This window comes from Labeo rohita, chromosome 13, assembly GCF_022985175.1.
Source record: "Labeo rohita strain BAU-BD-2019 chromosome 13, IGBB_LRoh.1.0, whole genome shotgun sequence".
Taxonomy (NCBI): Eukaryota; Metazoa; Chordata; class Actinopteri; order Cypriniformes; family Cyprinidae; genus Labeo; species Labeo rohita.
The window spans coordinates 28,509,695-28,531,246 of NC_066881.1; the positions used below are offsets into that span (position 1 = coordinate 28,509,695).

Below are 21,552 nucleotides of genomic sequence, written 5' to 3' on the forward strand. Positions count from 1 at the left end.
AGCGATTTATCTGAGAAAGCCTCTGTGTACTTTCTATATCTGACCTGTAAAGCACAGCAGGTTAGTAAATACAAATATAAAATGCACTTTGAAGTGACATTACATCGTATGAACATGATTAACAAATGTCTGCTATATGTTTGGATTATGTTCACATTTTTATTCATGATGATAATTATAAATCAAAGCTTCAAACTCTTTGACCAGTGTAAAAAAACAAAAAAAAAAAAACTCAAAAGCGAAAGATAAAACAATTTTTGATGAAAAAAGGCAAAAATAATGGTTGAAGTTATCAAAATACATAGACTGTATATATTATGCTTAGGTATACATTTATAGATCTATGTAAATAATCTTTTCAAAATATTAGGGCCATTACAACCATATATATTCTCAATGTAAAAAATACATCCATTAAAAAATGTGAGGAATAATTGAGTGTAGCAGCCGTCACTGGTTATACTGATTTTTAGGGAGTTTTCGAACTCATTTATTAAAAAATACTCTTCAGTCAAAGCTGTAATGGACACACTTTCTAAACGGTTTGATTCGGCTACATTTTTGTATCGTCTGTTTGTGGAATCATATTTGATAACAACGAATAACTTCAATTATACAGTTTATACATCTTGGAAACGGTTGACTTGAGGCAAAGAAATTCGTACAGAATAGCCCTGTCTTTCACAACAATTTATCTGACACTACAATAAGAAGTGAAATATAGTCATCTGCATGAATCACATTTCTTAGTCGGTGTCTGGTGTGTGTACAACAGAATCGCAACTCTTTGAACCCAAATAAAACTAGATAGAAAAGGCTAGAAATAAAACTAAATAGAAACAGTGCCATCAGCATTAGCAAAACTAGAAATCAGAGTTTTGTCATTGGTATGTGTAAGTTGTTCCAGGGACCCATCCAGAGCTCCTCTTCATCAGACAGCGTTTGCTCGCATGGAGAATCCACCGGCTCTTTCATCTCCCCATTGTCCACTGAGGACTCCTGCTCACAGCATCCCTTATCCTGCTCCATACGAGCTTTATCGATGTTGGATTTGGGCCCTATGCTGTTAGGGCCCAAAACACTGCACTCTTTGGAGTTAAGGTTGTGATCAGTAACATAGGAATGGGCAGTGGTGGTGCTGATGGGTGGCCCATTGTCTTCTGTTCCATTTAAAGGTAAATGCTCTTCGTGTGTGACACCTAGCTTGTCCAGTTTTTTAAACTGTTTCCCTAATCGTGTTGGCGAGCCCAGTTTTAAGTTGTTGGGGTAAGGGGGCCTTCGTGTTCGGATGATGGTACCGTTTTGGGCAAGGTATACAGATCCGTTGATGTTACTGTGGCTGCTGATGTTGGGTATGCGATTGCGCTGGACGTCCGGTCCGCTGTCTTCTCCTGTTGAGGTTGTGTCATGCTCTCGGTCCAACACCAGTTTGATTCGCTTCTTTTTGCCAGCCTGGAGATCAGAGAGAAGAAATATTAACATAAATCAGCTATCAAAGAAAAACCCTTCACTAATTGGGAATGGTAGAGTCCAGGGGCCATATTCATAAACAATTTTATCTCATCACTAGGACTAACTCATCCTCCTAGCTGCAAGTTTCTTAACATTTATTATTAGCCTTAAGATTTTTTGTGAATATGGCCCTTGCCAAGTAAAACTGCATCAAACTGAATCTTCTGTGCACCCCTAGTAGAGAAGCAAACTGACCACCCAACACAAGTGGTCTCAATATCATAGAAACAACACTCACAGGATACTGTTTTTGGAAATGGAAATGAGAAGATTGAAAGTACAAGCAAACAGTCTGAACACACAGTTTAGGGTTGGTAAAGTAGGTTCACTCGAGAAGAAATTTGAGAAGCAAACCAGAATTTAAAAAAAAAAGGTTCACGCCATTTTCAGCACTTCCATGCAGTTGGAATGCTTCCAAAACACACCAGTATAAGAGAAAATCAGGAATCAAGTGGAAATCACTTCACTCCAAGGAAGAAGTCAGTTAGGTCTTACTTGGTCCCTTTTTAGAAAGCTGTTGAATCTCCTGAGTCAGAATCTGCTTCTGTTACTTCCGTGGTACCTCCGGTTCCTGACTGCCGTGAGCGACTCCTAGAGCCGCTCTCAGATCCTGAGCCACTACCTGAGGTTATGGCATCCTCATCCACCTCTGTGATTGGCGAGAGGCCTCCAAATGTCTCGTCTGAACTATGAACGCTGCTCTCTGTTGCGTACGGTGTGCCTCCACTTTCTGGCGCTGAGATCACACTTGACCTTCGTGAGACAGATCCATCGCTCATCTCACTGGCGGACTCTCTGCTCTCTGCGGTTTCATCCTCCTCCTCATCCTCTTCTTCTTCTTCAGAAGCCTCTTCTTCCTCCTCACTTTCCTCATCAATGGTGTCCTGGGAGGATCGGGTTATGATGCTCTTGCGAGAGCGCCGGCTTCCTCCTGCTGATCTGGAGCTTGTGGAGCTTCTCTCACTGCCGGACATGGAAACGGCATCTGATCCAGCATCTTCCGATGCAGTAGATCCGCTTACTTCTGTGCCAGATGCCTCTTCAGAGCCACTCACTGAGCCTATCTCACCACTGCTCTCCTCACCTGATGATCTTACTGAAGACCGGGCTGAAGAGCCCTTAGAGCTGCCACCTGAACCGCTGCCACTCGGAGTACCACTCGCACTTCCGGAAACACTCCCACTTCTGCTGCTCCGTGTTCCTGCACTCGAACGCTCCGAGGAACCCTCAGTACGGGATGATTTCATTGAAGAGCGAGCAGAAGACGGCTCTGATCCTGATCCTGACTCTTCCGTTCCTTTAGACTCTTCTTCAGATTCTTCCTCAGACTCTTTTTCCGTGCCAGAACTCTTCTCAGCACTGGACTCTTCCTCGGTTCCTGATTTTTCAGTTCCAGATCCAGACTCTTTTTCTGTTCCTGAGGTCTTTCCAGACCCTGACTCTTCCTCTGAGCCGGATTCCTCCTCTGAACCTGATCCTTTCTCGGTTGCTGACTCTTCCTCAGAATCCTTTTCGGTTCCTGACTTCTCAGTCCCAGATTTGGATTTGCTCTCCGCATCAGAGTCGTCTGGTTCTTCTGGCTCTGATTCAGAATCAACTGTGCTCTCATTGGCATCATCTCTGTCCAGATCCACTTTCAAATAATCCTTATCATCAGCAGAGCCAGCTACGCTGCTCCTCTCAGATGATTCCTCCTCATCTGAGCCTTTCTTTCGGCTCTCTGCCTCTGATCCACTCCCGCTGGCTTCTGGCTCACTGACACTGATGGACACTTTTGATTTCTTCTCCTCTGACTCTGCTGCAGACTCGTCCTTTTCACTTGCAGAACTACGACTGATGCTGCTCTGTGATTTTCTTCTAATTTGCAGCTTATTTGCAAGATTAATGCGTTTCAGGACTTTTCCAAGTCGACTCCTGGCAGGGGACATGCCATCAATGGAAGCGGATGGGCTCGCCCCACCCGCCAAGCTCTCTTGACTATCGATACGACGTGCAGATGTCAGTTTGGCATAATCTTTATCTTTCTTCCCTTTCCCAAACATCATTGGGAAGATCTTGGCCTTCTTCCATGGGGAGGTAGGTTCAGTTTTCTTTCCAGCAACGAGTAACTTGCTGAGCTTCATGACAGATTTCAACCTCCTGGCAGCTTTGGATTCTTCACCTTCAGCCTCTGCTGGCTCCTCAGCAGGAGCCTCTGGTTCTGCCTGTTCAATCTCATCCTCTGGTGGGAAATCCTGGAATCCCACACGCTTTCCACGCCCACGACCTCTCCCTCGCCCACCTCGCCCTCTTGCCCGACCCTGTTGTGACATCAGTTCCTTTAAAACAATCTTATCAATCACAGGTTACTAATATTAAATGGCCAAACTCCTTATAAAATGATACTTGAAATGAAAATGATTCTGACAAGATTATGAACAAGAGGAAAACATAGCTGCACCATTCAAGTTGCCTGTGAGTGAATGTGTAAGATTACCTCTGGTCCACCATAGTAATATCCTTCGTCTTCCATGATGGCCTCTCCATACTCATCATACATTGGAGTAATCAGCCTCCTGCGGCTACCGTAAGGTGGATAGGGATCATACCTGGATGTAAGAATTGAAATATTACAACATGTAATATTTTAAAGTTACTGTGTGCAGAACTATTACAGTTCACAGTTGTGAAATAAGCTACATTTTGTATTAACGTTTTTAAAGCAAGGTTTATTTCAACATTTAAAAGTTTATCTTGACAAATGTTGCTATTATGCTTTATTTTTAAATGAAGCCATGCAAGTTTATTTAAATTGAAATTTTGAAATTGAATAGCAATTCTGCATCCTTTGTGCTACCTCAATTCAATTCAAATTCACCTGAAAAAAAAAAAAACGTAAATTCTCACTTTCCTGTTGGCAAGCCCGTTTCCGACACTTAATAAAAAAAAAAAGGTAATTTCAACTTTTTATCTCACAATTCTGACTTTTTTTCTTGCAATTGTGAGCTTACATCTCACAATTCTGACTGTTTTTCTCAGAATTGAGATATAAACTATAACTGTGCGTTATAAAGTCAGAATTGTGAGATGTAAACTTGCAATTCTTAGAAATAAAGGCAAAATTGTGTGATATAAACTCCTAATTTTGAATTATAAAGTCAGAATTAGAGATAAACTCGCAAATTTGACTTTTCTCAGAATTGCATGATATAAACCCTAAGAAATTCTGAGAAATAAAGTCAGAATTGCAAGATATAAACACAATTCTGACTTTTTTTTCCACAGAATAGCGAATTCATATCTCACAATTCTGACTTTTTCGCAGAATTGCAAGATTACATCTCGCAGTTCTGACAACATGCAACTGCGAATTATTAAGTCAGAATTGTGAAATATAAACCCGCAATTCTGAGAACATATCAGTGGTTATCCTCCTCAAAACTGGACAACTTGCATTTGCAAATTTTATATCTCACAATTCTGAAAAAAAAAAAAAAATCAGAATTATGAGTTTATATCTCGCAATTCTGACTTTATAACTCGCAATTGTAAGTTTATATCACAAAATTGCAAATTGTGAGTTTAGATCACACAATTCTGACTTTCTAACTTCGAAAGTTTATATCTCCCGACTGTTCTGAAAAAAAAAAAGTCAGAACTGAGAACCAAAAAATTGCAATGACCTTCTTTCTTTTTTTAATTCAGTGGCAAAAATGGGGTTCAATATATTACAGATCAGATCAGATATCCAGGATGCCTATTTCAGTGACATCTGACAAGTAATAAAAAATAGACAAACTTTATGCATGGTTTTAAGTCCAATTTTTAAAGCTAACATAAATTCTAGGTATTCTGGGGTGAGACATCCAACAGTTTAGAAAAAAGGTGCACTTGTTGAAGACAGGAAAGGCAAAACAGATGCCTCATTACACTTGCAATCAACATCAGCCCATGTGTAGCTCCACCCACGCAGGACAAACAGCCCCTGTGATCCAGGGATTAAAGACTAAACCGCCATTAAAGATTCCTAAGCTCTCTAAATAGCCCTGGATCTTCAGCAGCCCCGGTCTCTCTGATATCAGGTGCAGTTCAGCCTGACAGAAGTGCAACATTTATCTTCCCCACTCTCTCCCTTGATGTCTGCGAAATCAAAGCCATCCTTCTTTCTCAAAGGCCTTGACTATGGACAAAGAAACCTTGACATTCAAAGGAATTGGATAAAAGTTTGAGGGAATTCTCAAGAAAATAATTCTCTTTTTAGCATAAAATTTTGAAATATTATTGACGCAATTTGCGAAGCATATTCTTTAAATGCCATACTTCTAGAAGATGAGAGGTAAACTTGCCTGCTGCTAAGATTAACAGCTAGATGAACAGGTGTTTTGCATCATATCTGTGTTATACTGCGTACTTCAGCATGAATGGAATTCTGAATTGACCAATCTGGGGCTATTTTAAAATGTTAAATAAGACCTCAAAAAGTCTATCATCAGAGATCTTGACATCTCGATCTGGATGTTAAAGCACATCATCTGTTCTGTGGTGCTCATAGCTAACGCTCAGAGCACTGCAGAGGCCTTTAAGACCATCTGCTGCTCCACTCGCTACAAAAATCGAATGACTCTGCCGAACGTAATAGAGGATGGCATTACACTTGAGTCTGATCTCTGAAAGTCCTACTAGCAAACATGCGGCTCACGTCTTAATGAATCCACTGAGCTTAGCTAAAGATGGCTGTGTGGAGGTGAGGGCATATTAATCTCATCAAAGCTTCCAGCATCTTTTCAGATGAGCTGACGTTAAACCATGCAGTTCAACATTCGCAACATTTGCAAGAGCATCTGTTCCAATCGTAAAACTGTTCCGATGGTACATTACGTGTCAATTTGAGAGTGTTTACACCTCTTTCTCTCGCTTCTGCTGTCTCCTTCTGTTTGCACACACAAGATGCTCAATTAGTGTATTATGCTCACTACAGGCATCTTCGTCTTTTAGCCTGAAATCACACGTCTGTAACTGAAGAGCCTCTTTTTCTCTAGCTGGATTTTTTGGGAGGCTCAGGTGTCTTGGTATCATCAAAACGATTGTGAAAATTGGAATGGAGAAAGAAGGAAAAGTACTGAAGAAGTGATCAAGGATGATTGAAATCCGAAGGACATGGGAGACAGACGGAGAGAAAGTGAGCTAAGGGGGCAGAAATTACATACTTCAGCTTCAAGAGAGGATGTAAAAACATCAGAAATACACAAAGAAAGACACACTAGCCTTGTGTATACTCTCAAACTCACCCTTGATCGTAGCTATAGTAGTCTTGGGTATAGTAATCCTGTCCAGGGTCGATACCCGATTCCATGGAGAGAGCCTAAAATACAAACATAAAGACAGATGTCAGACTTCATCTTCACACAGGCTACTAAAATTAGTCAGGGTTTGGTGCACAATTGATACAGTCGATAACTTTTCTGGCACACCGAGTGCTTGTTCACCCATTACTATAACTTAGTTTGAACTGGGAATGCAAAAATCTAGACTACTGTCTGTAAGACTTTGAATGCTTTTTTTTAAAGAGATCTTTTATGCTCACCAAGGTTTTGATCATTTATTTTATAAAAAACAGTAATGCTAGAAAACGACACTACTCTATTCAAAAATATTTAAAAATGTATTTTAAATGTCTCTTTTTATTAAGTGGATGCGTCCTTGCTGAATATTAATTTCTAAAGTATTAAAGGATTCGTTCTTTTCAGAAAAATGTCTTGATAATTTACGCATAAGATATTCATCTCTTTCTTTTCAGACATTGCTTTCAAGGTTTTTGAGGAAAACATTCCAGGACTCTTCTCCATGTAATGGAATTCAGTGAGAATCAGTGGGTAGAAGGTCCAAACTGAGGTTTCTGTGCAGCTTTAAATGGCTCTACACAATCCCAGCCGAGAAATAAGGGTCTTATCTAGCCAAATAATCGGTCATTTTCTAAAAAACAAAAAACCAATTGATATACTTGCTTGTCTTGCATTAGCTCTGCATTCACGACTTCACGCATTACATAACCACACTGGAAAGGTCACATGTGATGTAGAAGTACCGAACCAGAGTTTACAAAGAGAATGTGCAAAGTCAACGCCCTTTACAAAAAAAAGGTAAAACAACAATGTTGAACAGTTTTGAAGTTTGAGGAGAAAATGAGATGGAGTTTTTTGCCCTACCCTAACTTTTTCAAAGTACACAGAGGAAGAACTAACTACACGTGACCTTTTTAATGTCATTACGTAATGCATAAAGTTGCGGACGTGCAACGCAGAGCTAGTGCGTAATGAGCATTTGTAGTTAAAAATATATACATTTTTATTTTTGTTTTAGAAAATGATCGATCATTTTGCTAGATAAGACCCTTATTCCTCAGCTGGAATCGTGTAGAGCTCTTTGAAGCTGCACTGAAACTGCAATTTGGACCTTCAACCCATTGATCCTCATTTAAGGAGAAGTGCACTTCAAGAACAAGAATTCACAGATAATGTACTCAACCCCCTTGTCATCCAAGATGTTCACGTCTTTTTTTCTTCAGCTGTAAAGAAATTATGTCTTTTGAGTTTAACATTTTTTGCATGTTTCTCTATATAATGGACTGATATGGTGCCTTGATTTTGAACTTCCAAAATGCAGTTTAAATGCAGCTTCAAACGATCCCAAATGCTGTTGTAAATGATCCCAGCTGAGGAAGAAGGGTCTTATCTAGCAAAACGATCTGTCATTTTCATTAAAAAATACAATTTAAATACTTTTTAATCTCAAACGCTCGTCTTGTCTTGCTCTCCCTGAACTCTGTGTTTTCTGGCTCAAGACAGTTAGGGTATGTTGAAAAAGGGTATGGGAGTTTTTCGAAATACCCTAACTGTCATGAACTGGTAAAAAAAAAAAAAAACAGTTCAGGCAGAGTGAGAAAAGACGAGTGTTTGACATTAAAAAGTATATAAACTGTATTATTTTTATGAAAATAACCAATCGTTTCGCTTGATAAGACCCTTCTTTCTTGGCTGGGATCATTTACAGCTGCATTTGGGATCATATGATACCGCATTTAAACTGCATTTTGGAAGTTCAAAATTTCGGGCACCATATCAGTCCATTATATGGAGAAAAATGCAGAAATGTTTCACTCAAAAAACATAATTTCTTTACAGCTGAAGAAAGAAAGACATGAACATCTTGGATGACAAGGGGTAAGTACATTATCTGTCATTTTTTGTTCTGGAAGTGGAGTTCTCCTTTAAAGTCTACTATATGGAGAACAATCCTGGAATGTTTTCATCAAAAACCTTAATTTCTTTTCACCTAAAGAAAGAAAGATCTTGGATGACATGGAGCTGAGTAAATTACCAAGAAATTTTAATTCAGGAGTGAACTAATCCTTTATTTCTTTAGAAAATAAAACATTACAAAAGAAGAATTTGCCTGACAAGTGCAGTTTTTTCTCCTGTGTTAATTCATATCTTATTGTTAGAGTTTTGTGTGTCCTTTTTGTCAGGGTATCTTTAAAAAGAGATAACAAATCATCTTCAATAACAATAGGAAGATTTGTCAAGACACAAAAAAGAAAAAGTAAGCATAGGCATGCAGAAAAACAGAGATGCTACCTCAGGCCGGAGCAGAGAGGGTCTCAACAGCTGCTGCTGCTGCTGGCACAGTCACAAAGAGAAGAGAGGCAGAGGAGAAAAAAGGTTTGACACTAAGAGAGAATACATGAGAGGCAGCACAGAATAAAAGACAAAGACAAAGAGAATACCAAGAAAAGATGTTGCTGCATACATTTAAAATGAATGATCAGACAGAGAACACGACAGCACAAAGATGCGCATTAAAAACAGGAAGGGAAAAAAGAGGGGGAGGGAAAAAAACGAGCTCCTGCTGAGAAAGATAATGGCAGAGATGCAGATGAGGGGAAAATGCTCCATCTTAAGAAGCAGACCCAACTTTAACAGCTAAAGTGCTTGAAAGGTCAGAAAAGGTTGTGTTTGACAGCATGCATATGCAACCTATCTGCATTAACTTCGCAACTTAGACATTGACGTGACATGTTCTCGCTGCAAAAATACATGTGCAGGCAGAACTGAAAAAAGACATGACTCTTCAATTTACACTCCTTAGTGGGGTGTAAATGTAAGTTTAATGGCAAAGTTTCTATTGCTCCCTTCATCTCATTGTGATTCCAGTGTAAGCCTCTTACGAGGCACTATTGGCAGCCTGAAGTGATAAGGGAACAAGACACTCTTACCTTTGACTTATTAAAGAAAAATCAACTACATAGAACTTTTTAGGTAATCGAATGAAAATCTAAGAGGTGTTTACCCGTGCAAAAGTCGCCATCTCAATGCCATGATGAGGTATTATTCATATCCATGGAGGAAATCTTTCATAGTTAGAATTAGGAGTTTCTACAAAATCCTAACTCTGAGTGACAGAAATAGTGATCAGATCAAAGGAGATTTTATAAAAAAGACTCACCTCTCTGCCAAAGCCACGCCTGCTGAAAGAGACAGAAAAGAAACATGATTATGAAGGACAGCATGTAGCTGTAAATGTGACATCTGTTGACTAGCTAAGTGATTTTAGATTTTTTCTTGTAGAGTCTGACTCACTTTTATTGTACAGAAAGCATTTCAACACTTCCTGTCCTCTCTTATCACTGGACCAGAATGAAAACACCGTATTTAAATGGAAAAGCACTTGAAAGATAAAAATGCACTCGGGGAAATGGGGCAGATAGTCCTGACACAAGCAGTTTTACCTACAACGAAGGCTTCACAAGCACGTTAATCTGTTTTTTTCAAAATAAGTCATTTTCTGATGAATGGTGAACCAACACATGCGCACACACTCACACTTATACACAACCTAAGTTTAATGCAGTAGCTGTAAACCGTCCTATCAAACCCTAACAAAATTTCCCGGAAAGTTGCATTCGAGGGGTCTCTCAAGGGCCAAGAGCAAAACCCACTAAGTGATTAAAACACTGTGACAAATGAGTAGCATGTTGTTCTGATTGTGTGTGTACCCAGTGTTCCCTACATCATGAGGACCAAATGTTCCCATAAGTATAGTAATACCAGTAAATCTTGACCTGGTGGGGACATTTTTTTTTTTGGTCCTCATGAGGAATCAAGGCTATAAATCATATAGAATGAAGTTTTTTGAAAATCTAAAAATGAAGAAAGTTTTGCATGAGGGAAAGGTTATGGGTAAGGGGCCAGAAAATACAGTTTGTACAGTATAAAAACCAACAATCCATAGGGTGAACCTTACATAAAATAAAATAAAATAAAATGCACACAATCTAAAAATGCAAAAAAAGTGTGTGAGGAGTAAGTTTAGGGCAAAGAGCAAAAAAATAAAACAAATAGTTTTGGAACAAAATTGTCCCACAAAGTGAACATCAGAAGAAACATCCTCAAAACAATCTATAGGGTAAACAAAACAAAACAAAAAAAAAAAAAAGAAAAGAAAAGAAAAGAAAAGAAAAGAAAAGAAAAGAAAAGAAAAGACACTGGACATGTTTTTAACAGGTTTTATGAAAATCACCCCATAAATAAAAATGCAGATTAACACAATAATATGTGTTTTGAGGGTGAACCTTACATAAAATAAAATAAAATAAAATAAAATAAAGACACTCTTCTTAACAGGTTTTATGAAAATCACCCCATAAACTAAGATGCAGATTAACACATTAATGCGCTTTTTGAAGCAAGTCATTTTCTGATTAATAGTAAACCAACACATGCACACACACTCACACACAACCTATATTTAATGCAGTAGCTATAAATTGTCCTATCATACACAAACAAAATTTCCAGGAAAGTTTCATTTGAGGGGTCTCTCAAGGGCCTAATATGAAACCCGTTAAGTGATTAAAACACAATGACAAATGAGCAGCGTGTTCTCTGTGTGTGTGTATACTTGGCTATAGTTTTGGCACAAAACTGCCCTACAAAGTGAACTACATACCCATTCACAGGGTGAGTCTAAAATATAAATAAAATAAAAGGACATGGCCACTGGACATGTTCTTAACAGGTTTAATGTAATTTACTCCATAAATAAAGATGCACAAAGTGGTGCATGTTCTGTTTCACATGGATAAGTTATAAAACATCCATGTCAAACACACACAAACACATTTCTCTCACATAAAATAACTGAGAGTGTCAGATGAGTGATGTGGGATGTGTGTGTGTGTGTGTGGGAGGAAAGTGGCATCTCTGTTGGTGTCCCTCAGAAACAGAAATGCCGGTTTTCAATTCTATGAATGCAAAGAACAGACTGCATTGCATTCTTGTGTACGACTACCTTGAATGAACAATCTTGGAAGGTCAGGAGGATACACAACGCATATAAAAAACCATTACGGTAAGATCTCTTTTTAAAGGACAAAGTGCAGAGACAATGTATTTTCATTTTCTAATAGAGCAGGAGAGATTAGTTTTATTTTGTTTAGTGAAGCAGGTAATATGAAAGGAGAGAGGAAATGACACGAACACAGCAGAGAAAGAAGAGAATTAGGGTTAGTGATGTCAACGGCAGACTCATTGATTGATTCATTAAGCTTCTCCAGACCTCACCGTCTGTGCTTTCATCCTGCTGAGCAGGTCATGTTAATATAGAGCCGATCCTTTAAACCTGCAAACAAGCCCTGACACGTCCACACAACATCCATTCAGTCTACACATACACACTGTAAAAAATAAAAAACACAATTTGTTAAGTCAGCTTAAAATAATTTGTTACCCAGCTGCCTTAATATTTCAAGTTCAGTCAACTAAAATAAGTTTAGTCAACTTGAAATGTTAAGTTGTACTAAGTAACAACTTAGATATTTGTGTTTGCTAAACTTAACAGATGGGTAACCCAGTAAGTAACCTAGCTGCCTTAAAATTTTAAGTTGATTCAAATCAAATATCTAAGTTGTCACTTAGTATAATTTAACATTTCAAGTTGAATGAAGCCAGGTTACAAATTATTTAAAGTTGACTCAACAAATTGTTTTTTACAGAGCAGTTGAGGTCAAAAGTTTACATACACCTTTGCAGAATCTGAAAAAAATGTTAATTATTTTACTAGCCATTCACACTGAGGACAACTGATGGACTCATATGCAACTATTACAGAAGGTTCAAACGCTCATGATGCTCCAGAAGACAAAAATGATGCTTTAAGAGTCAGGGGTGTAAACTTTTCAATTATACTTTTATATTGCAATAATTTCACAATCTTCAAATTAATGTAGAAACTACATAAAGGAAGTATATTTTGATATTTGTTTAATGCCATTTTTTATGAATGAAGGCAAGTATCACTGATACCAACTGACGTTAATATTTAACCATTGACTATAGCCATTCAACATTACAGTATAACTGAGAGCTTTTAATTGAACATTTATTAAACTTGTAATTTAAGTGAACTTAAAACAATCTTCACATAAACCCATAACAATAACTGTCATATAGCTACCTGTGCCCTTCAGCAAGAAAATCTAGCCAAATTTAGTAAAGTTATCAAAAACTAAAATTTGAATTAAATAAAAGATAAAGCTTAAGACTACAGAGGTTATTCATTTCCTCTTTTTTTAATTTTGTTCTTTGATTAACAGACATCACAGCAGCTGGTTATTAGTATATTTTGGCTGCTGTTGCTTTAAAAGCTGCCACTGCTGAACTTGAAGCGGATCTGACACTGCTTTAAATGTGACTCTTAAATATTAAACACTTACATGCACAGTTTTAAAGCAGCTTTAGTCGCCTTTTTTGTAACTTCATGACTTAATTGACGACATAACTACGACTAACTACATACTTGTAGTTTCATTTGGGTTTGAATATAATACAGTGCTTTAATAGGCTGTAGCTTAATACAGTGCGCCGGCATATTTATGCATGCACTTGAAGATCACACCCTACGAGCACAGTATAAGGGCTGACAGTCTATAAAAAACGTCAACTCTTCAGCATAAAAAAGGAAACCAAACTGTTAGATTATCTTGAGTAATTTTTGCTTATTAGTATGGTTGAATTGGATCGTCGAAGGTCGGCAGCAAAGACATTGGTTAATAAAATGGGATTAAATGCATAAAGGATACTTGTATTATTTAACATATTTAATTATTGCAGGTTTGTGTCATATTCATATTGCAGGTGTCATATTGCAGGTTTGTTTAATTTCACTAATTTCGTCATATTCTGAGTTTAATTTCACTTCATTTTGAGGAATACTGAATCTGTTTTTTGTGAGTGAGATGAATTAATACATGTTTATATTTATTCTAGAATTAACATCTTACTCCCGATTTCTCTCAACATGGGGAAAGGAGAGCATTTAATCAATAAATGGGGGGAAAAGTAACTGGCGTTACTTATTTGAAAAAAGTAACTCAATTAAAAAGTAATGTGTTACTTTACTAGTTACTTGGAAAAGGTAATAATATTACAGAACTTAGCATCCGATGACCCCTTTAACACATTAAAATGAAAAATTAAAATTTTAACACCACTAATTATTTTTTCTTGTGGACTATATGTGAATGTCTTTTATGTGAAATATCTTATTCAGGTCAGTACTAAATAAAAAATAACATGCATTCTATATGATCCTTCTTACTTTGGTAAAAATAGTTAACATTTTGCAGATTCTGCAAGGTGTATGTAAACTTTTGACAGCAACTATACTTTTTTTTTTTCCTTTTTATCTCAAAATTTCAAGTTTATATGTCACAATTCTTACTTTGTTCCTCACAATTCGGGTAAAAAAAAGCCAGAATTGTGAGAAAAAAGTCAGTATTGACCCTTCGCCAGGAGCTTGATTGAGAGTCGATCTGACCCATCCTAATGCAGACTCTGCAAAGGGTATTGTGTGAGATAAAAATTCTTAGTTGCTTTTTAAATTTTTTATTCCTTGGCAGAAACGGGCTTTCATATTGATTTCACCTATAGAATAGACAACAAAGGGCTAAAAATATAATCAAAAATTACAAACGATGTGAGGCAGATGATTTATGTGCAAACTGAATGGATGCTGTGTGGACGTATCAGAGCTTGTTTGTAGGTTCAGAGGAACGGCTCTATATTCACATACCCTGATCAGCAGGATGAAAGCACAGACGGTGAGGTCTGGAGAAATTTAATTAATCAATCGATGAGTCTGCCGTTGACATCGCTAACCCTAATTCTCTTTCTCTGCTGTGTTTGTGTCTTCCTCACTTCCTCCCTCCTTTCATATTACCTGCTTCACCGCACAAAATAAAACTAATCTCTCCTGCTCTATTAGAAAATGAGAGTATTTTATCTCAGTACTTTGTATCTTTTAAAAAGAGATCTTACTATATTTGTTTGGCATTCTTAAAGGAGATGTATCATAAAAAAAATAAAAATAAAAAAAATCTGACTTCTTCTGTTTAAGTGCTATATTTGGGTCCCCGGTGCATCTACCAACCCAGAAAATGTGAAAAAGGACAACCCAGTAACTTCGTTTTTGTAAGCCTTTCTCTGCAAGCATGTGGAAAAAATGAGCTACTCAGATTTTGCTACCCCCGTGATGTAGAAAGGGATCTTATTATAATATTACCGCCCCTTAATCTGCACGTTTCCACCCATAGCGCCTTCACTATTCCAGTTCTAACTGTTCTGTCTTTCGCTGCACAGTCCCAGCCTCAGAGGACACAAAAGAGCAGTGGATTTATTCATTTATTTACTGTATATTACACTGCTGCCACACAGATCTAATATAAAAATTCAATTTCTTTCCCAGCTGTTTACCTTCACAGACATAACCCACTCTTTTTGTAACTCATGTGTGTTTTTAACATGTCATGTGACACCTGCTTTCTGTGCACATGCTTCGGGTGTATGTGCCCAAAAAAGTCTATATCAGAAGTTTAAACTGATGTGGCTTTAAAACGCATGATTTCAGCATGATAGACATGATAATCAAAACCAAACAAATGTTTTTTTGTCAGAGTATCTGAGATAAATGAGCAGAAGCTCATTTGCATTTAAATGCACGGAAACAGTGTGTTTCTGCTTCTATTCAAAAGAAGCTTTTTCAAAATGACATAATAAATGATCTGTGGGGTATTTTGAGCTGAAACGTCACAGACACATTCTGGGGACACCTGAGACTTATATTACATATTGTAAAAAGGGGCATAATGGTCTCCTTTAATAGAAAATCAATAGTTAATTAGATATTGTATAAATTATTTTAATGTATGTGTATCTCACAAGTCTGACTTTTCAGAATTTCAAGCAACAACGTTCAACAAAACTTGTGAGATATAAAGTTGCAATTACCTTTTTATTATTTTTTTTTTATGTAATTTTTTTAACAGTTATTTTCATGTGCTTTTCCAAGGTGCGCTAACACATCAGAACCAAAGATGAGACATTAGCAAATCGGTGTGCATTTGATTATGGGATGATGACAGATTTCAACCAGATTTTTCGATATGAATGAGGGAGACGCCATCTGCAGACCCCTGCTGAGATATTGTAGGAGCTGTTTGTCTGAAAGGAGAGGCATTGACTTCACGCCTGATGGGGTGAATTCAGTGGGGAACGGCGGAGCGAAAGTCCCCCTGCCATGTGCCACATAAACGATTAGCTGTATTGTTTAATCTCTACGTGATTCTTGTCTGCTTGAGTTTCTGAAAGGGCAAAAACATCCGCAGGACCAATCTGAAACAGGAGAGCTTCAGGAGGTCTGGCACTCTAGACAGCTTTTAAAAAGGGTTAGTGAAAGTAAAAAAACAGGGGAGAGAGACAGAGAGAGAGATACTGTGAAAAAATCAGAAAGATATTTAAAGAATGACCTGCTTTTAACCTTCAAAACCAACCTTACTTATTTTCTTAATGCATGTTCCTAGTCTTATTGTGCATGATTCACCAGCGCTCATTATTCCAAATAAAAATGTCCCTTCCGAATCTTTAATCAAAAAGTAATGACCTGCTCTTCCTTTGAAATGACCTTCCTTTTCCATTGACATTTCTTAGGCTGTGCAGGGTAATATGATTTCATTCATCCTTTTTCTTTTTTCCGATTATAATAAATTGATCAAACAAAATCTGATCTTTAATTATAAGGCCCATTCTAATCAAACTTGATAACAATCTCTGTCACCACCTTCATCATCAACGAACGCTCCTCTTACAGTCACATGATTACGATGACAGCTCATCACGCCAACATCCACCTGCTAGACAGCATGTGCTACCAGTTAAACATTAAATGTTCAGTTCAAATATTACTTTGAATAATCTGATAAAAAATGAATTTATTTTCATACATTCCATTGGTAAAACATTATTTCACATGCTCAAATTTGCGTAAAAATGTGTAAACTGACAGCATGCAAATTAATGCATGCTATGCATATTGTGCAAATCTATATAAAAGTTAAATATACTTCCGAAATATTATACAAAAATAAAAAATAAATTACTACCGTTCAAAAGTTGCAGGTCGGTAAGATGTCCAGTGCTCACCAAGACTGAATTTATTTGCTCAAAAATACAGTAAAAACAGTAATATTGTCAAATACTAAAACAACTGTTTCTATTTTAATAGTTTTTAAAATGTAATTTATTCCTGTGACATCAAAGCTGAATTTTCAGCCTCATTTCTCCAGTCTTCATTTCAGAAATCATTTTAATATGCTGATTTGGTGCTCAAGAAACAATAAATACGCAGCTTAATATTTTAGTGTAAACCAGGATACTTTTTTTTTCAGGATCCTTTAATAAATAGAAAGTTTAAAAGAACAGCATTTATTTGAAATAGAACGTTTTTTTGTAATGCTTTTAAGCAAGCAAGCAAGCATTAATTTCTTTTTTTTTCTGTTTTTTACTTATTTTTTTGGAGGGCTTTTTATTGCGATAGGACAGTAGAAAGATGACAGGAAAGAGCTGGGAGGAGAGAGGGGAGCGGGATCGGCAAAAGACCTCAAAACAGGATTCGAACTTGGGACGCCGTGAGCTCAGTTATGCTATATTTCGACACACCCATCACAAGCATTAATTTCTTTAAAAAAAAAAAAAAATCTTACTGACCAAACTTTTGAAGAGTAGTGTGTTACATTTCCATTTTCATATTACCAAAGTTACCAGAATAAACAAACAAACAAAATAAAATACTGTTTGTCTGCAATTTGACATCAGCAGAACAGTTTAAATCACTAAATTAAAAATAATAATAATAAAGAAAAACTGTTTAGAGGTAGAATGTTCTACATGAACACACACATTCGCACGTAACTCTTTACTGCAAATTCCTTTTCCTGTACATTTAAAAGCAATTTTATTATAATCTATTAGAGCTGTTCTTATAAAAATATTATTTGCTTATACTAGGATTTCATTGTCCAAAAATAATAATTATAGCATAATAAATACCTGAAATCAAATTCTTCACTCCCTTTCTTTGCACAAGTGACAATTCTCTGAAGTACTTGAAGTTTAAAGACAACTCTCTCATTTATGCACTGAGAAAAAACACCTTTCAATCATACTGAAGCCGGCCACATGAAACTACATGCTTTTGACCTTCTTTGAAGTATATTATAAAGTGCTCTCAAAGTAAAGTGCCCTCAAAATAATACATTAAGAAGTAAGTAATGAAACAGAGAGAGGATGTGTAAGAAAGCAGATATGAAAAGAGTTCCAGAGTTCATTCAGAAATGAAAGGCTGGGGTGGGCGGAGTCTCTCATTCCGCTGTGACTGGTTGATTTGGGAGCTGAGCAGAGAAGTCTGATTGGCTGCTGTCTGTTTCACCTGGTTCAGACTCTTTTAGAACAACAGTTGTGGAGTCTTTACTTCCTCCTTCACAATTGCTGTCATCTCTCACATCAAAGCTGTTGCCATATCTACCCGTGTTCTTGAGGATCCCTCTTAGTTTAGGTGTAGGAGTCGGACACTGAACGGAGGGTTCGGGAGACTGAACGGGAGTTGGGGTTGGAGGCGGGGTTAAGTCCTGTTGCAGAGGTGGAGGAGAAAGAAAAGGGCGGGTTGAATCATGAAGAGATGTTGGTGAACTTTCCGGAGATTCCGATATGAATTCCAATGTGATCTCACAAGGCTCCACCGTCATGTAATTGGATATACTAGAGCTGAACTTTCTCAGGACGGGTGGAGTCGGCTTCTTAGCCATGGGTGGTGGAGTCTCGCCGTCACCCCCTGTAATGATAATGCAGGGTGGGATGTCCTTGCCAACAGAAATTGGACTGGATGAGAACATGAAGGCGCTTAGCAGTGGGTCGTCCGGATCTAGAGACGCGTAAGAGTCCCGGCTCTGCCTTGGCGTTCGTTCAGCTAAAGCTTGCTGCTCAAACTGCCTAGCTTGTTCTCGGACTGACAGCTTTGTTTCTGTGCTTCGACCACTTTGGTCTACATCAGCATCAAGAGTTTCCCTGCTGTCTTTAAGCCCCGCCTTCAGCTCTTGCTCCTCCCACTCGGCCGGATCCCATAGAGCCTGCCGACGCAGAGCATCATAAAGCCTTCGTCCTCGAATACGGGATGGCAGGGACCAAGAAGTCATCTGGCTGATGGGGCTCGTCGGAGACGGGACGTCACTGTCCAAAAACCCACCGACTCTTCGCACCTCCGAGTTGGGCTCCGGACTACTGGACGCTCCATCGTGGTAAAGCGGATTTTGTGTGGTGAGCGGCCGTTCATCTGAGAGGAAGGTGATGCTGCTTTCTGACTTAGGCAACTTGCCAAGCAACTTTCCGTTTTCGGCACACAGTTTGTGAGCGGTGATAGCACGAGAGGCGAAGTCTCTTAAAAGACTCTGACGATCCGCCTCCTCGATTACAGACTTTCGGCGCCTTCTGCAGCCCACGAGAGAAAATGAAAGGAGAGGAGATTGAAGCATGTGTGGAAAGAGACAGGGAGGAATTGAGGGAAAAGAACAGCCATGGGAGGACAGAGCGCTAATGACCCACAACACAAAATCCTTCACTTTAATGGACTTTGAAAGAGCTTGGCCAAACAAATTTGCACACAAGCTTTAAGGAAGCTAAATCAAACACTCTCAGTCAGGACTTCTGTGACAAATGTGACCCTGGACCATAAAACAAGTCTTAAGTAGCACAGCAGGGCTCTAGACTAACTTTTTGCACTGGTTGCACTGGTGCGCCTGGCGCCTGGTGCGCACAAAAGTTAGGTGCACCCAAATTTTCAACCGCATCGCATTTAATCGTCGTTTACAATTATTCTTATTCATAATGTTATGATGAATGGATGGTTCATTTTTAACAGCAGATTCAGCTGATCTGCACATCCCTGCACATTTATATAAACTTATAATCACTCCATCCACGCTTCACTCAAGCCAAATCCACGCTAAAAAGAATAACGTTAACTGACATCTGGACGTGACTCTCCGCAATCTCTGGTGAAATCGGTTGGGTGTTTGAACGCCTACTGGATCCTTGGACAAAAGTTTACAGTGGTTCACCCAGTTTAAGAAATTTCTGATCGTAAAAATCGAATTATTTACATTTTTAATGTATTGTTTTCGCAATGGTGGGCTGTCATGATTTTGGCTAATGCATGACACTACTGAATGATGCGCATCAGAGGGGATTTAGAAGTGGGTATACTCAAAGCCGACTGATGAAGAAATGGGTATACGCAGGTTCTGCACTACACCACTGCATATTACTTTACTCAGTAGCATTAACACAGTCGTAACTCCCTTCAAACTTTATCTGGAATGTCACCTTTTCTGTCACAACTTTTCGAACAGGCGAACAGACACACACACAAATGAAATTGTTTGCCTGATGAAAAAAGTATTTAAAACAGGTTCACATTTTAGAAAATGTAGTTAATATTTGCCTCATTATTGATTCATCTCATCCACCCGTGACCCACCCGCAAATAATCAGAATTTTTTTTTATTAGCACCGCAGCGCCTGCGGATATAACCGCCATCCGCGCATCACTAATTGCTGGCCATGGTCTTCCCACACTCTTTACAGTAAATGCAGTTCATTATATTATCGGCTTTACTGTAGCTTAACCAGGGAAACTGGTCAAGCCACTCAAGCCGCTCTTCACTATCTCTGATTGGTTTAGACCACGATAACGTGTGTCTGTTGAACCACAGTCGCGGAGACTTTTTTTTTTTTGCCCTCGAACAGCTGGTCGCACCAGTGCGACCTCAGATTTTTTTTTGTTGCACCATTGAGAAATTAGGTCGCATGTGCGACCAAATTGGTCACACTCTAGAGCCCTGCACAGGTATATTTGTAGCAATAGCCAAAAGTATACTGTATGGGTCAAAATTAGCGATTTTCTTTTATGCCAAAAATCATTAGGATATTAAGTAAAGATCATGTTCCATGAAGATATTCTGTAAATTTCTTACTGTAAATATATCACATTTTTGATTAGTAATTTGCATTGCTAAGAACTTCTGCACCCTCAGATTCCAGATTTTCAAATAGATTTTCAAATTTTCAAATAATTTATTCAGCTTTAAGGTTATGTATAAATCTCAATTTCCAAAAATTGACCCTTATGACTGGTTTTGTGGTCCAGGGTCACAAATAGTCTTAAAAATAGTCTTACTAATACTTCAGGAAACATTATGCTAAGTTTGATTTAGAATATTGAATTTCCAAGTTCTTATTTAGAAAAGCATAACAAAGTTATTATAGGAATTAGTTTTCATGATAAATATTCACTTATAAACCAATAACATGCTAATTTTTGATGGAAAAGATGTGTAAAAGACAACTAATGATCTTTTTTCTTGGTAATCATAGTACACATCATAGGTACACTGGTCTGGTATAAAGACATTTTCTCCTAAACCACATCTGCTGTTCACTATGCACCTGAAAGTTTGGTGGATGCAAAAGCACAAAAGTTGATGTGATAATAAATAGCTGTTTGACTTGGTATGACAAGGCCATATCAATCATATCACATTATTATGGGATCTCCTTCAAGCAGTGTATGAAGCTCTCAGATTCTTTCTTTTTTATTACAGTTTTCTATATTTTTAAA

General features: G+C 37.9%; 1 protein-coding gene across 1 annotated transcript in view; it reads right to left on the minus strand.

Annotated features, from left to right (window-relative positions):
* Positions 1 to 216: 216 nt before the first annotated feature.
* pcdh15a (protocadherin-related 15a) overlaps positions 217 to 21,552 on the minus strand; it is a 274,694-nt gene continuing 253,358 nt past the window's right edge. The window contains 5 exon segments of the mRNA XM_051125245.1: positions 217 to 1,452; positions 3,989 to 4,100; positions 6,780 to 6,853; positions 9,126 to 9,164; positions 9,994 to 10,015. Of these exon segments, the coding sequence (XP_050981202.1) occupies positions 871 to 1,452; positions 3,989 to 4,100; positions 6,780 to 6,853; positions 9,126 to 9,164; positions 9,994 to 10,015 (829 nt within the window). The 3' untranslated portion in view covers positions 217 to 870.